General features: G+C 40.8%; 1 protein-coding gene across 2 annotated transcripts in view; it reads right to left on the bottom strand.

The window, feature by feature from the left end:
- The window catches only part of LOC306942798 (uncharacterized protein), a 63,538-nt gene that overhangs the window by 9,964 nt on the left and 39,257 nt on the right, over positions 1-14,317 (bottom strand). For both annotated transcript variants that reach the window (XM_079528895.1, XM_079528896.1), the window contains exons 7-8: positions 1,843-2,038; positions 1,543-1,612 (exon numbers count right to left, since the gene is read on the bottom strand). In XM_079528895.1, the coding sequence (XP_079385021.1) occupies positions 1,927-2,038 (112 nt within the window). In that variant the 3' untranslated portion in view covers positions 1,543-1,612; positions 1,843-1,926. The remainder of the gene's footprint in view (positions 1-1,542; positions 1,613-1,842; positions 2,039-14,317) is intronic.

The following is a 14,317-nucleotide window of genomic DNA, read 5'->3' as shown; positions in this document are numbered from 1 at the left end:
CAAGGTAGCGTGCTTAAGTCCCAGACAGTACACAAATGATGGGGGTCCAAACCTGACATGTTACCGAGGCACGACATCGTTTCTGTGGAACTTTCGAGGAGGCTCCAACACTTTAGCTACAAGCCAGGGTTTGGGGGTCGGCTTGATCATCCATTTCAAGCTACGAGCTCTTGTTGTTGATAGCAAGTAGCAACAAGCTACAAGCAAAAGCTAGCACAACGGGCTGCGACGAGCAGCTAATGCAAATAGCAAGTTAAGCTCGTAGCCATGTGTGTGGCTGCGACGAGCAGCTAATGGTATTAGCAAGTTAAGGTAGTAGCTATGTTTGGCTAGTGCTACACAGCAAACACTAGTACGGCTGGCTAACAACAATTAGCAGCAGGGGAAAATAGTGTTATAGACTCAGTGTAGCAAACTTACTGTGAGTGTAGCTGGCACTGGATATAAAACTGGTCACCTTGTGGTGCCGTGAGAATGTGCACACGTCCTTGTGAGGTATATGGTAGTACCATAATTATCTGTTTCGCAATGATAACAGACCACCCCGGCCTTTCTGTCAGGGGAGTGGCTGTGCGTCGTTAATGATTTCCATTCATATTTGATACAGCCAGTTTCTGGAGAAAATGGAATTAATGTGGCCTCAAAAGCCTTGAAACTACATATGAAGGCAATGTCGCTGCTAATATACGTCATGCCCAGCTGTCAACACATTGCGTTCCTGAGATTCCTCGTTGACGTAAGCTCAGCTGGTGGTGACTCGACACGTACTAACCACGAAACATTAAATATCAATAAAATAAAAATAAAAATAAACTTCAAATTCAGTTTCTGTTGTGCGACGGGCAGATGCAGCCACCCGCCTACCCGGAAATGTAGTCTCTGGGTTGTTTGGCTCGTTTCTAACGCTTATTTTGTTACTCTTTGGGTATATTTATATTTCCACCTTCAGTCGATGCTTCATATCCATATGAGTGAAAAGGCTGGGGTGATCGGTTTATTTTTCAAACACAGTTCTTATATGAGGCGATCTAAAATCCCCCTATGGAGATTACAATGCAAATAAAAAGTACACGAACCTGGGGACTGACACCCTCTACTGACAGTGACGTCAGGACTTCGGTGCTCTATTGTAAATAAGATTAGAGACCCTACATCTGTGCTGTATGTAAATTAGCAAAGAGAAACCCTACGATTATGCTGTGTGTGTGTGTGTGTAACAAGCTTCAATTTTTTTATTTATTTCTTGCCTTGCCCTCTTCTTCCCTTTGTTTCTAGGAAAAAATAACACTATATGAACAAAAACCCTTTTTACTAGTAAAACTCTGATGTGTCAATAAAGATAATTCAGTTTCTTCATTCAATAGGTACGTATGCATGCCTCATGCTCTGAAACTACATACAGCAAGACCAATATACAGGTTTGGCTGATATGCCGGTATTTGCAATAATGGCTGTGTCCCAATTTTTGACATCCCACTATTCAGCAAAAAACGAATAAATGAATAAATAAATAATAAATAATGGGCTGGGCTATAGTCTTACCTCCACTTTATCGTTGTCGATGGCAATTAGGAATCTGGTGTACTGGTTTGCTTCGTGGCAAGATTTCAACCTGGGCATGTACAGTAAATCAGAAGTTAACTTTATTGACATATATGTAAGGGATAATGTATGCCTGAGTGGTCATTGTTTATAGAAAAATCACTGACAGGCTGATTTATAAGCAAGCCATTACCAAATAAAGCATTTTTTTAAAGGAGCTTTGGATCTTTCTTAAGTTAAACAGTTCTTTGCACTTGGATGTCAGCATATTACAAATGGAAGGAACTTAAATGTGTTAACCTTATAGCTGTGTTCTCTTCATCCCCCTGAAAGTCTCCCAAAGGATCAAGCCAGGGGAATTTTCCGGTGGATGCATCCTCACAGTCAATTGTGTATTCTTGCTTCAGGTTCCAGGTCTACAAAAGACTGGAAATTCAGCCAGGGCCGTGCATCTCCACTTGAGTCGTAGAACACCTCCTTAAAATCTATGATCATCCTGCGTGAGAGGGCAGAGAGTGTGTGAGCAGGACAGACCGAGAGATTCACTGACAATAAACTACAAATAAACACTAGCGCTACTAGTCTTCTGTCTGCCCGTCTGTGTGTGTGTAAGCGGGCTCTGCTCGCAGGGTGTAGTGATGAGTCTAGTGCAGCATGCTAAAGGGACGTTGCATGTAGTGATGCATGTGACCCTTCTCCCTTAGCCTAAGAGCAGGCTGTTCTTCCTGAGAAGGCTGAGATCGTTTGGCATGAGTAACAGAATATTACCTCTAGCACCACTTGTCGCAAATGGGAAGAAGGCAATAGTGGAAGTGCGATACTGTTTTTCCTTCTTTTTTGCTTGGAAAAGCAAACCTGCCAACATGTTTTAAAGGTTTCATAACATAAACTTTCATTTACTTTTATCACGAAGCCCACCGGCTTATTTATTTATTTATCGCGTATTGCCAGGGTTTTCCCCCTTTCAACCCTTATTTTTAAGAGCCAAATATCCGTAACCGGATGTTACAATGACGTAATGGTGTCTTGACCGGCTGTTGTTCTCTCGCTCAATGCAGAAAAAACCCGACCGTGAGTATCACATCGCCGGCTGTCGGCCGTTGAAAAACCTTGTTCTGCCAAAAAAGCGACTTTCATGGGGCCGATTTGGAGATACAGGCCATTGAAAACAGCACATAGAATGCAAGTGGATGCGCGCGCATCTTCAAAATGGCCGCATCCACTGTCACACTTTACACTGGGACAGCTATCGATGCGATCCGATCAAAACATGGATAAAAGAATATAAAGCCTAGAAAACGTAGGCTACGGTGTATAGCCACCCCATTCGACTGGTATCACCCCATATAATCGGCGAAATCATCCGTTATCAGCACGTTTGAATGGTGCCAAAATGTCCATACTGGCATCCTCACTGTTCAGTATGTCATTATCAGCGATTGTCATTATCACTGATGTCCTGACGGAGGCGCGCCGTGTCTGGTGGCCATGAGCTACGTGAGGCACCGCCGAGCGAGGCGCTAGCCGAGCGAGTCGCCGTGCCGAGCGTTGCACACACACACACACACACACACACACACACACACACACACACACACACACACACACACACACACACACACACACACACACACACACACACACACACACACTCCTATCCTCCTGGTGGAGACCTGTGCCCAGAAGGGCACTTTTTGTTGTTGTATACAGCAACAGCACAGTAAAGGCCTATTCATAGTCTGGATTTTCCGTGATGAGGAGACCCACCACCGAAAACAAAGAGAAGGGCTGGGGAGAGCGGTGGTTTTCTCTTCACCGCGGCTCAGTGACGCCATGTTGTAGTTTTGGGTGAAGCGGTGGTCACCTCACCACCGAAAATCCAGACTGTCCAGACTGTGAGCTGACCACCGGACTACAACATGATGTCACGAGCCGTGGTGAAGAGCAAACCACCGCCACCGCCCTTCTCTGTTTTTACTCACCACCGCTCAACGTTATTTCAGCTCCAGTGGTCACCTCACCACCGAAAATCCAGGCTATGAATGAGCCTTGAGAGTACAGTACACCGTAAGAGTACAGTATACAGTACGCACACAGCATACAGCAAGACTACAGTACAGTAACGGTACAAGTACAGTAACTGCAGACCTTTTTAGCCCTGGTGCCTCACCATGCCTAGAATCTCTGGCACCATGCCAAGACAGGCCAAGAAAAAAAAGTGGACTGAAATATTTAATATTATACTACAATAAGGCAATTGGTTAAAATAAACTCTCAAGCTGAGCTGAAATGGGCATGACAGCACACCTACACTGTAACCGATTGGTGTAATTTCTACAATAAAAATGTACAGTAACTTATTGTTGGGTCATTTTACAATGTATAACTGTATTTTGCAATGCATTATGGGAAAAAAACCATTACAGAAACTTATTGCATTTTCCCACAGTAACATATTGTAAAGATTACAGTCAGTTGTGTTCTTATTGTAAAACGTAGCTTTACAACCGATTTCTGTAATTTCTACAATAGATGTACAGTAACCTATTGTTCTGTCATTTTACAATATTTAAATGTATTTTGCAATACATGTATGCATTGTATAACCAAAGACAAATTTATTAAACTTTCAAACAGCAATTTCACCCATTTCTAAGTCTTCTAGACAGTTAAAACTAACACCATTAGATTTCCCTTACTTGACATAGGGGAGGGGAAGTGTATTTAGAGGAATCCTTTGATTTTTAGTGACCTCCAACGCGTAAAAATCAATTACAAATCCAAAATGTGTCCGTTTGTTTTGAGCAGGACATTTTTTTCTTCGTCTCATCAAGCTGAATCCATTGAACTTGGTCCTGAGTCTCTACGACACTTCTAACTATCAAAGGTCACGCCCGTGACCCCTGTGCGGCGTCGAGCCCCTTTTAAGCTATAGTCGACAGGGAAAAACCAATTCTTCTAAAACAAAGGGTGTCTATCCATGTCTGAAGCACGGGGAATCCAATGGAATTGGTTTCAAGTCTCTACGACACTTCTAAATATTTTAGTTATTTTTTTAGACACGTTTTTTGGACCCCACAAACACAAATCTTTTTTTTTTTTTACAAAAACTACTTAGTCTGACTCACTTTCTCACGCTGGATTTAATGGAATTGGTCCCGTTGAAAAAAAAAGTGTTGTTATTTTTCTAGCCTCTCTAAGGCCTCTAAGTCAAAAACCATTGGATATTAGAGGCCCATCTTTTAGTATGTTATATAGCTTGTCAGGATGAACAATCTGATATGTGTTTCTCCACACACGGTCATGTGGTTCAAAAAACTAGGGTTAGACTTTGACGCACGATAGCTCCTCCCACAAAGGTTGAAAATGGGCGTGCTTTACATCCACGCATAGCTATCGATTCGACGAACGCGCCAATATGTGTCTCCCCGCGCACGGACGTGTGGTTCTCAAAATTAGGGTTAGCATTTCACCATTCAATACACTGTCAGGTTTAGCATGTCTATACGGCTTGTGGATTACAGGTCAGAGTTGGAGAAATCTTGCTACGGGTGTCGCACGAGAATGGTGGACATATCGGAGCGTAGATTTTGGAGAGCTGTACGCGCCCATGTGAATTACTTGGCTGACAGACCTATCGTTCCCGAGCTATCGCGCGTTGAAAACTAACCCTAACGCTAGCCAATTAAGAGAACTGTAAGTCCGTGTGCTGGGAAACACATATCATCGTGTTCAGCTTGTCGTGCTGAGTCCGAAAATGGTCTCACTTTTTTCCAGACGTGTTTCGAGGGCTAGGGACCGATAGGAGGCGTTTACACCCACTTCCTGACATCGTAGAGAGATAAGACCACCACTGTTGGAATTGGGTCGAAAAAGTAAGTGGGGATACATACCCCTTGATTATTTTAAAACATTGGAAATATATCGTTTCTGGGTGCATTTGTGACACTTTTACAAAACCTTGGTGCCATTTTTTGACCACTCTCCTGGGATCGGACAGTCTCGACATTATGATATCTGGATTCAGCGTTGAAAAGTAAGTCTAGATAAGTACATGTTAATTTTTATACTATGTGTTTCCCCTTCCGTCTGCTATTTCACCACTTTCTAGACGTCGCACAGCAATACTGTATGTGCATTGGATGCAGCGTCAAAAAGTGAGTCTACATAGGTACCTTGAGAACCTTGAGAACCCCAAAGACACCCCAGGGGGCGACACGATTCCAACGAACCCACCCCCTTCAGCTTGGGTGTCATAAAACGGACAACAGATTCTTGATTAATGTTCCACAATGAATCCAAGGGTAGACCTTATATCATTCCTCACACACAGACATATCTAAATACTGAATCAAGCAACTTAAAAACTATATCTGGGGTGAAACACAAAAGCCTGATTTGATGTTAAAATGAAATTCCCCTTAAATTGTTGAATGTGTAAGCATATTCTGTATACTTTAAATCATTTTCAAAATATATACAGTATAGGCCTATATGTTTTACATTTGGCCAAAATAGCCAATTTTACATTGGGGTGCCCAGATCATTTTCAACATTTTACTATGAGTTGTTGTGTGGAAATAGCCTAATAAAGAAAAGCCCCCCGGCCCATTCTGTGTTGCCTGGCTAGAACTGGAGGTCTGAAAAAATCAATAACATTATAAAGTACATCATTGTGATGTCACTGAGATGTACTTCATAACAACTGTAAGGTATATTAATGACATAGTAAAATGTTGAAAATAAGTGGCATTCCCCTTTAAGTGCCTAGAAATGCCTACACTCTCTAGACTATTTCACTGTAGGTCCTACATTGAAATAATGTAGTGAACTACTTTCATTGTAGTTCCTACATTGAATTACTGCATCAAAAGATGACGTTGCATCCGGTTGCATCACACGCAAGGCGGAGCTTATTCATTTTGAACAGAGAGGAAGCAAAACGCCTGTGTGCAGTGTGCTGGGCTGCTGCTGCTGGGGATAACAGAGTGTTTACAAACCACTGGGTGCTTTCGTGCTTCTATCTACTGACAACGTGACAAGTTGGTAAATTGAATTAGTTTATGGAGTTAAAATGTAATATCCAACGTGTTAGTTGACCGTGACTGTTGCATCTTGTTATTCTTGTACCACTGATCAACAAGCTCACGACACGTTGCGGCGCGACGCATTGTGTGTGTAGTTTGGCTTTTTGGCCAGTCTCCAAACAATGTGCTTATTGTCAACAAAGTCACGTATCCAACTAATTTTAAACTGAGTCGATTGGACTTTCCATTCCAGAGATAATATCCAAAAACCGCCATTAAAATCCGCCTATTTTCCGTTTTTTCTTGCTTCTTTTTTTTGGGGGGGGGGGGGATGTTGTCCCAGTCATAAAATACTGTCGTTGTAGTATTGCAAATGAAAGTGATGTACTGTAGCTCTAATTAACTACAGTATCATCACTGTTAACCACTTTATATTCACAAGTTTATTTAATGAAAAAAGCCATTTGTGTTGAATGTGGGCCAAGTCATGAATGATATTGTAGGCTAGAAATTGAATATGTGCTCAGCTATCTTTAATATGAAGTTATGAACCCACTAAATGTACATTAGTTTGTTTCATGTTTGTGTTGAATGTGCAATTAGCACATACTTATTCACAACAGGGAAACTGTAATATTAATCTACATGTAGTGAATGATTGGCAGGTCTTTTGTTTTGACTGCAATTATTTTATCTATGAATAATGTACCTACAGTACAGTTAAGTTATATAGTAAATTAACATTGCAGATTTTTGTGTGCAATCAGATTTGTTAAGCCATTTTTTGTTTGTATTGTTGACAGAAAACACCTGGCTGGCAGTGACTAGTGAGCAGTGATCATCAGTGCCAAGACCTGACACGAGAAGAAGAGTGAAAATACCTATTTTTCAGGTGAAACCAGAGCCCAGAAATGTATCTCTGTAAACGTTGTGGCTATGAGAGTAAAAGTATAGCAGGTTTTACGCGTCATATGAGACTTCACAGTAATGACCCAAACTGCCCTTTTACCTGTGGTGTACCTGATTGTACCCGTGCATTCAAAAAATTTGCAGCATTCAAGTCTCACCTATACAGAGATCATAAGCAATCCCACAGGAGGAGTGCTACAGACCAAAATATAGGCACAACACTCATTTGTCAGATTGAATTTTGTCAAATCACATTTACAAAGCTTAAGGATTTCCTTAATCATTTGAAAGGCCATATACAAGAGGGCAGGAAAATAACATGTCCTTTTAGGGGTTGTAAGGGAACATTTGGTGTGAAATCCACATTTGCATCTCATATTTCGAGAACACACAAAAACAGTGCAGCCGAGCAATTGCATGATGAGGCAATGTTTCAACACACAGCACAGTTTGAAAACCCATCCCAAACTGAGAGTCAGCCCTCCACCTCTCTCACTGAGACTGAGGAACAGCCGGATTTCAGTGCACAATACTGACGTGCAACTAAGTATAAACCGGTCAGAACTCAGAAGCAGTGCAATCCTCCGTGTATCAGACGCTGTTTGAAGGTACGCCACTCATAATCCACATTACCAGTCCAATTCACTGCGTCTAGCAGCTTCACACTTTCCATCATGACCACTCCTGGTACCATGTAATGTTTCTCTCTATCAATGAAGAAACTTGGGTTCTCTCAAAGTCAATTTATTTGGACTGGTAGAGTTGCATCATACAGGTCATACATTCATCTATCTAAGATCTGGAAATGTTTGTAAGTGTGGTCTAGTATCTGTAGTTGCTGTTATAAATCATAGCACATACATATCACAACTTGGCTGCCACATGATTTTTTTCATTAAATATACATAGACATGACTAGCGCTCCATCAAAATCAGGACCCCAATATTATTATTGTTTTGGTATTCATTTTACTTTCATTTGTACTTGTTTTTTTCTTACTCTTCATACAATTTTATGCAAAATGTGTGGGTTGGTTGTAAAAAAGATGATATCACTCTTGTACACCTGTAAACTGTAATATGCCCAATTTGAAGCTGTTCTCCTCAACTGTTGAGGTCGGGTGCAATGACTAAATATTTGTAATTTGTGTTTCTGTCGTTTAGGTGTTGGCAACAGCAGCAGATGTGGAAAGGAAATTGAAGCTTCCCGACACTCCACGTCTAATTATCTTAGGTAGTGTATACACTTTTAAAAGCATTGCAGATAAATATGGAGGTCATGTTTTACAGTCTAATTGTATGTGGAAAGCAGCAGAAAAACTTTGAAAATGCAAACCATGTGTCTATGTTTAGGTGAAGTTCTCACATCTACCCAATGGATGCTGAGCATGGAGGGTCGGGTCGTTGTGGCGCCACAAACAAACTTCCTGGCTGGAATTGCAACTTTATTTTCTGCTTATTACAATTTCAACCTGGTGTACCAAGAGCACGCCTGTTACACCCTGGAATTCATCCAAAGGTAACTTTCAGCTTGAAGTAGAACTATCTTGTGTAACTCGAAAGATGTGCTCTCCTGTAGAGCTCTGTGAGTGCACATTTTTCATAAAGTGTGTGTGTGATTTGTAATTTCAGGTGTTTCGTTGGGATCAACCCAACCATTGGCAGTGGCACCAAAACAACGAAGCTGCTCAGCCAGAAAAGTGGGAAGGTGAGGGAGAAGAGGAACAATTCGGTCTGTCCTCCTGTCTCCTCCCTCCTGAAGCGATTGCAGGACTTCACTTGGCTTTAAGTGTAAGTCATGTGCAAAGAATTTGGACCATTCTCTCCCCACTATATGAATCTTAATATGTTGCTTTGCTATCTTATGTCATATTTTATACATATAAAGCAGTATTCTTTGTTTTTAGATCTCTATCCCAGGCTCTGATTTTATGAGTTCAGAAGTGGGGGAAAAAAAGTGGTCCAGAATGTTTTTAAGAACATTTTGATTAGCTGACCTTCATAGTCAACCGAAACATTTTTCTTAAAATACTTACTTTAGTAAGCAGTGTTGGGCAGTAACAAGTTACTAATATATTACTGTAATATTATCACTTTACCCAGTAATGAGTACTGTATTACTCTGCCAAAACAATAATATACCATTATTACTTTGGAAAAAAATGGCACATATTTCTCTGCAGGATTTGTTGGCCTTACCGTTTGAAAACATTTAATTTAAAATGTCAAGAGAGATTACTGCTTTATAGCCTTTTTGGCTGATTGGTGACTCTTCTTAATATTATTCAAAACAATTTGATTCAGTTCCAAAAAAAGCTGACTAAACGGATTGTGTTGTACGATCCCTTTTTTGCGGGTGGGGGGACAAAAGTAATATAAGATATTACTCTTGATTCCTTGTATAATATTGCCCAACACTGTTAGTAAGTTAATATGGTGTGCAGGACCACTTATTTTCTTCTTTGGCTGTCATCTCTTGTGTCTTTGTAAGTAGACTGTGTGCAAAACCTTGGGCATTGTGCAGAAAAGGGAAAGTCAACTAAGGATCACAGGGCAGTTTCTGGATGTCACTACTCCCAAGGCCATTGTATTGCCCCTCACCTCTCCACACCTGTCATCTTCTGTCCACACGTTTCTTTGTCACCTGCCCCACCAATTCACACAACTGTCCACAAACCTCAGCCCTGTAGATAACTGAAATAGTAGCAAATACTTATATTGTTCTTTTTTTCCCCTGCCCTGTCAGATGTTGAGTTCCAACGATGAGTTCCATGGATACCTGCTGGTTTTGACCTCCTGCCTGAATTGACTTGACATCTGCCATCTCCTTAACGGACTTGTTTGCCTTGCCCTTGTGAGTTTTTAACTCTTTGAGAGTTTCATGGATTTCTATATAGTTTTTAGACTTCTCTATGGCAGAATGGCGTTTTTGAATGATTTATTGAAAATTCTCTGTTGTGAATGTGTGACAACGAAAGACCTTCAGAGAAAGCTTGGCTTGTCTGCTTCCAGGAAAAAAATGAACTGAGTTGATAAAATGTTTAGTTGTGGTGTTGGAAGCCATTTAAAAGAGCCTGCATTTACACTGGGTAGTGTTTCTAGGACAACAAAAAAAGTTATGACCGGTTGAAGTTTTATTTTCTAAATAACTTTTTTTCTGCTGGGCGTACATAGCCATGCAATATCTCATTTTAAAGGGTGAGTTGTCTAGTTCAATTAAAATAAAATAAAAAGTTTCTCACATGTACCACTGTAGATATTTTGCCATCTATAAATAGCATGGTCAGTCATGATCAATCTGACCTATCCAGCTAAAAGTCCCCCTAGCTCTGAAATGGAACATCATATAAACTCAATTCTTTTTTGGGGTAAAATTAGACATTCTAACGCACATTTTGATATATACCATGTTTACATAGTCTTACCAGTACCGTGTCTATTCATGCATGTATCTCAAAAACCTGTTGTGAAGAAACAGTTTTGATAAAAAACTCATCCAAGGACATTGTTTTGATATGACTTTGTGCCCATGATATGTATCAAAATATAGACTTGAATGTATACTGTATTATAACAAAAAAATTGGGTTCTTACCATCTACCGTTACAGAGTAAATCACAGTTGAAACTCGCTTAGTCAAACCATAAACCTCAGACTAGTGAACAAAATAGCCATGACAGGTCTAACTCATTGTAAAAGCTTGTCTTTTATTTTTTATGACTACTAACATAATACAATTATAATAAATATTACAGAAAATAAATAGGCCTACATACAAAACAGTTGTCCCCAAACTCCCCAGTGTCCCCAAACCACTGCATTCCAGTTGTTCTTGACGGTGTGTGTGTGTGTAGGCTAAATTTAAAAAAAAACAAACAACTGAAATGAATGAATGCATCCGGTTCAGTGTCGGAGAACTCCATCGCAGTCTTGACTCTTCGTCTTCATCATCATCATCATCATCATCATCATCCTCCTCCTCCGATGCCAGTTCTAAATATATAAAAATAAACATTTAGCTGTAGTCAGCCCGGCCAATAGCCAGTTGGGGGGGGGGGGGGACGTAGGCTATCTGACATCATCGTCATCATCATCATCACACGGAGACACACTAAACAATGTACAATCATGATTGTATACAATATACAATGAATGCAATTATCATGCAAGCTCAGACGTCAATGAAACGTCATACAGATCTTATATAATACGCTACTGTTAGCTTCACTCCCCGTCCCCCCTCCGATCCTTGTAGCAACGTCATCATAACCACGCGTTGCTTCAGTAAACGATGCATGTTTGTTCTCCGTCTTTGTAGACAGTAAATAAAAGGAGCGAACATTACTCTAAAGATCAGATCGCCTATAAGGCACGCTACAATATAAAATACTTGTACTGCCATGCGTGCATGCCTGCTACGATACATTTGTACTGCAACAACCAACCGATCGACACCAACCCCCCCCTCCAGCCCTTAGCCAGCACCAATGCACCGACCAACACCATTAGCCAGCACCTTCGGTGCTGGCTAATGGCTGGGGGCCATCGTGGTGAGTCATTCTGGCGTCATGATCTGACTAGTAGTAGTAATTATCCAAGCATCTATTTGTAGCGATCATCTTATGATTTCTGATCACTATAGAAGGGCATTTTCTACAATAAGATTACCTCAAAACATTCCGGGTTGATCGTCTTCTTCAATGGTTTCCCGGTATAGCTCATCGGACGACGATGGGGAGACAATGAAAAAAGGAGGGAGGGAGCAGCGAGTCTCGCTGTAAGCACTGGACCAGGGCTACTCCGCCTGGAGAAGGCGACTGGGACGCGTATGGATCAATACTACTACCACAAAACTCGCTCAAATAAATAGTACTGCTTTCAACTTTTTCTGCTAGAAAATCGCTCGGGCGAGACGGCAAACAGGCAAAACAATGAAAACTATGAAGACTCCCTCTGCCCCCACTGTTTACAGGGGGTGGGACCAGCTTCCAATGGCAACACGTACACGTGTGTCACGTGACACGGGTTTTCTGGGTAATGTAGTTGGAATATAAGCTCAGGAATTTAAACAGCGCTTCGGAGCATATTAATATGTTTAGATTAATCAAAAAAGAGAAAGATGCCAATTGGCGTCATTGCTCATTTACGGAATTCTGATGAAGACGCCAATTGGCGTCTTTGCTCTTCTAAGGGTTAAAGAGTCTACCTCGATTTGTTTGGTTCCACGCCTTTTCCAGACCTTATTTGTTTTCCAGGCCTGTTTCCCCTTTTTGGACATTGAAAGTTTGCACTTTTATCTCTGCAGGGATTTTCATTTCTCTGTTTATTTTTGTTAGGTTTGCACTTTGACCTCTGCAGAGACTTTAATGTTGGATTATATTTAGTCAGATCAGAAGTGTTCTGACACTTACATGGTTCTGCAATGTTGTACATGTTGTACGTTTTCTTCTTGTCAGGGAACAAAATGTTTTTTTGTTTGTTTTTTTTAATTAAATGTTTTTCAGCTAGTCTGGCTAGTAGTGGGTGACCTAGATTGTGGGTGCCAGTCCACAAGCACTGGCAGTTGCTAACGGCACTGTCAATGCTGTGTCTGGATCTAGATCAGCTGCTGCTGGCTTGATTATTGGCTGTGACGGTTCAAGTTTGAAATCAGTGAGGCTTTTAAGGATTGACATTTGAGAGAAGTGTTGTCCACTGACCACATCCATAGGGCTTCTCTCCAGTGTGAATTCTCCGACTGGGGCGGTTCAAGTTTTAAATCAGTGAGGCTTTTAAGGATTGACATTTGAGAGAAGTGTTGTCCACTGACCACATCCATAGGGCTTCTCTCCAGTGTGAATTCTCCGACTGGGGCGGTTCAAGTTTTAAATCAGTGAGGCTTTTAAGCATTGACATTTGAGAGAAGTGTTGTCCACTGACCACATCCATAGGGCTTCTCTCCAGTGTGAATTCTCTGGTGTATTTTAAGTTTGGACATTGTAGGGAAGTGTTTACCACACTGATCACAGCAGTGACATTTTTGTTTAGCCAAGCTTCTTTGTTCATTCACCTCTGGTAGAACAGGGAAACTAGACTGATGATGCAACACTGAATTGGAAACGATGACAAATTACATATTGTTTGGAGGTACATCATGGATGTAAAACAACATAAAAAAATGTGTACATGTTGTACGTTATCATCTTGTCGGGGAACAAGATTATTTTTTTCTTTTCATGTTTTAAACCTTTAAATATAAGTGGTTCTCAAACCTTTCTTGGTCAGGGCCCCCTCAAATTTGTTAAGATTTTTCAAATTATTCTCAATAAAATCCTAGTGTTTTGCCAATTACCGGTACGTGGCCTGACCGCCCATTAGTAGGACCAGGCCCAAAGGTTCAGAATCACTGTTTTTAAATGTTTTTAAAGTTTGCACTTTTCTCTGGAGAGTCTTCATATTGTTTTTTTTAGGGGATGGAATAAATTGGGAGGTATGACCTTGTAATGTTTGCCTTGCCCTTGTGAGTTTTAAAGAGTCTACCTCGATTTGTTTGATTCCACGCCTTTTCCAGGCCTTTTTTGTTTTCCAGGCCTGTTTCCCCTTTTAGGACATTGAAAGTTTGCACTTTTATCTCTGCAGGGATTTGAATTTCTCTGTATATTTTTGTTAGGTTTGCACTTTGACCTCTGCAGAGACTTTAATGTTGGATTATATTTAGTCAGATCAAATTGGCTTTGCACGGTGTTCTGACACATACATGGTTCTACAATGTTGTACGTTTTCTTCTTGTCAGGGAACAAAATGTTGTTGTTTTTTCTTTTTTGAATTAAATGTTTTTCAGCTAGTCTGGCTAGTAGTGG

This window comes from Electrona antarctica, assembly GCF_951216825.1.
Source record: "Electrona antarctica genome assembly, chromosome: 2".
Lineage (NCBI taxonomy): Eukaryota > Metazoa > Chordata > Actinopteri > Myctophiformes > Myctophidae > Electrona > Electrona antarctica.
The sequence above is the reverse complement of the archived record's forward strand: the minus strand, read 5'-3'. Positions and strand labels throughout refer to the sequence as shown.